Source organism: Sinocyclocheilus rhinocerous, unplaced genomic scaffold, assembly GCF_001515625.1.
Source record: "Sinocyclocheilus rhinocerous isolate Xijiao unplaced genomic scaffold, SAMN03320098_v1.1 scaffold1847, whole genome shotgun sequence".
In the NCBI taxonomy this organism is placed as follows: Eukaryota; Metazoa; Chordata; class Actinopteri; order Cypriniformes; family Cyprinidae; genus Sinocyclocheilus; species Sinocyclocheilus rhinocerous.
In genome coordinates, this window is record NW_015629541.1 from 189,784 (window position 1) to 192,776 (window position 2,993).

General features: G+C 36.2%; 1 protein-coding gene across 1 annotated transcript in view; it reads right to left on the reverse strand.

Moving 5' to 3' along the window:
• The window catches only part of LOC107739208 (rap guanine nucleotide exchange factor 6-like), a 29,700-nt gene that overhangs the window by 748 nt on the left and 25,959 nt on the right, over positions 1–2,993 (reverse strand). Inside the window, exons 18-20 of the mRNA XM_016551230.1 lie at positions 2,270–2,449; positions 980–1,117; positions 7–77 (exon numbers count right to left, since the gene is read on the reverse strand). Coding sequence (XP_016406716.1) covers positions 7–77; positions 980–1,117; positions 2,270–2,449 — 389 coding nt within the window. The remainder of the gene's footprint in view (positions 1–6; positions 78–979; positions 1,118–2,269; positions 2,450–2,993) is intronic.

A 2,993-nucleotide genomic window follows, 5' to 3' on the forward strand; every position in this document is an offset into this window, starting at 1 on the left:
GCCGACCTCGCTGGCCAGAGACGAGGACGAACCCGACAGGTTCAGCTGACCGCAGTTCTGTCTGGGAGCTCCGCCCACTGTGAGGGAACGATGGGAATATTTCATAAACACTGAAGCATGAATATCACAAAAGACACAATTAACACTGTAAAGCCTGTCATGTGAAATAATAGCCTGAAAACTGGAACAGTTTATCGAACCTTTAAACAATTTTTTTTTTGTTCTGTCATATTTGATACATCAGGCCTTTATGGCTCATATAGTATGATATAGTGACACAAACTGAGAAAAATATACAATTTGGTGCAGATGCTGATATTTATATAAACAAAAAGTGATGAAATTCTGATGCTTGTAATGTAAATCAATGAGATCTGTATAACAGTATAGCAGATACTTACATAAAATTATATAAATATCAGCTGTCACTCTATATCTCCAATAACATGTCTTAGTAAGATGATATTTAATGCTTAGTTTGATGACCAAAACATATAAAGCAATGCAATCCAATGATGATTGAGAGATTAAAAAATAAACGTTCCTCAAAAGCCTGATGATCATATTTGAGACTCACTGATTTTTCTAAAAAATGATGTCTGGATAATCAAGTAAAGCAAAGCTGCTTCAGTCCAGTAAGTGTTCATCTTGAAATATTACTAACAATATCAAAGTTATTCTTATGTTTACTTCATAAAAATAAGTAAAGATGTCACAGCAAAAAGCCAAGTGAAGCATGAGCTGAAGATGGACGTTTGTACAATTATACTTCTATTATGAACTATTAATCACTTCATCAAGTTTTGTATATGTATCAAATATAACAACTGCTTCCGTTTAGATTAAATAAATGACAAGAACTTGAGAGCCACTCGTGAGCTGAATACAGCTGAAGATCAGGACGGGGAAATGCATGTGTTTACTGATCTACAGATGAGTTTAATTAATAAGGCTGACTGGAGGTTTGTCAGGGTCGTACCTTTGCGAGGAGATCCCTGTGGGGAGACGGTAGTACTGGAGTGCAGGGACGAGACGGTGGCTGTTTCGTCGGGTCTCTTGACGCTCATGTCATCGGCCGCGCCAGCTGCTTTCTTCAGCATCTGAGGTGAGTTGGGACCTGAAGAGCACAGCAGACACTGACACAGTTCAGACAGCAGAGGGAGCCATGATCACTGATGAGCATGAGCTGCTAGCAGCATGAACTTCTCTAGAAACGTCATGATGTTCACACTGTAAAATACTGCTGTGGTTATTTGTATCATCACATTCATTTGGTTTGATTTTTGCTACCTTTCTTCAGAGCGATAGTGAAGACAGAACAGGAACTGATGGTGAGAAGGTATTATCGCTAATGAAATTAAACAACCCACCTGTGAGCGTTTCCACACTGCGAAACGTGATTTTCTTACTCTGTATTTTTGTCTTGTTTTCCGTTACAAATATCGAAACATTCTTAAATCAAGATACATTAACCTGAGAAGCAAAATGACATTTTGTTAGTATTGTTTTCTGAAAAAATATCAATATGTTTAAGCTTGAAGCAAGAAAAATCTACGGTCAGTTTCTCTTTGTATAAAGTTTATTTTCCTTACCCATAGACAGATTTTTTTTCTTCTTGTTTCAAGTATAAACATTTAATTTTGATACATTTTTCAGAAAACAAGACCTAACAAGTAATTTTTCTTGCCAGTGGAGAAAATAATTTTTTTAATTTGATGATCTGGTTGATTTTTCAAAATTGCTCAGATAATGTATAAAGCAAAACACAGTTTACTTCCCAAATGTATTCAGAGGCTGTTTGAAATGAGAGAGAGTCAGTATAAACGTTACGGTGAAGAATAGATGAATATCTGTCAAAGGAGTGAAATTATGGAATAACAATGCCAAGGAATTCAATATGTGTATATCACATTACAAATGAAAAAAAAAAAGTTTACAAATAAGGTTATAAACTAATATATAACTCAAAATAAATCATTTGCACAAGAAATACTTGAAAGTTGTATTAATTCATAAAATTTTCAATTCTGTATAGTATAAAGGTCTTAAGAAATTTAATAAGTTTTGTTTTTGTATCTTTGTATAATTTAAATTTAGTAGTGGAAGTGATGCTTATTATGAAAATGGTACATAAAATAAGCCTTTTTTGGTTATTATGTGAAATTATGCATAATTATTATGGAATTGTGTATGAGGACTGAAAAAATCTAGATGATGATGATGAACACAGTATTCTGTCACTTCAGAGAGCTTGTGATGGGTCACGTACTGAAGGAAGCGGACAGGTCTTTGGCGATGCTCTTCTTGCGCAGAGGGTAAAGGCTGACGGGAGGCACCTGCAGCACCTGAGAGACGCGGTTCTGAGGCTTGGCCGAAGACACACTGGAGCGCATGGACACCGGGGACATGTCTGATTTAGTGGAGCGCCGCTCGCTCAGGTTCTTAGACACTGCAGGAAAACACACACAACACCGTCAGCTGAGTTTCACTGGGGGACATTATTCTTTTTGTCAGAGGCTATAGTAAAATCTCTGGTGCTGCACACATTTCTTCTCACTTAGCCCTACTTGAGATTAACGAAAAGAACCCAAACCACTTTACATGAAGCATTATCATCATGAGCATGAACAAAACTACAGCAGAACAAGGTGCTACTAATCAGCTGAATGTAGGGATGTAACGATTCACTCAACTCAGATAAGATACTGATACGATTTTCTCACGATATTTGAACAAAATGAGATTCATTATAAATGAAAAGGTGTCCTTTTATTATTTCTCAGACAAAATGCTGCACATTTCTTTGTGAAATTGAAATATGTGACCCTAGACCACAAAACCAGTCATAAGGGTCAATTTGTTGAAATTGAGATGTATACGTAATCTGAAAGCTGAATAAATAAGCTTTGCATTGATGTATGGTTTGTTAGGATAGGACAATATTTGGCCGAGATACAACTATTTGAAAATCTGGAATCTGAGGGTGCAAAAAA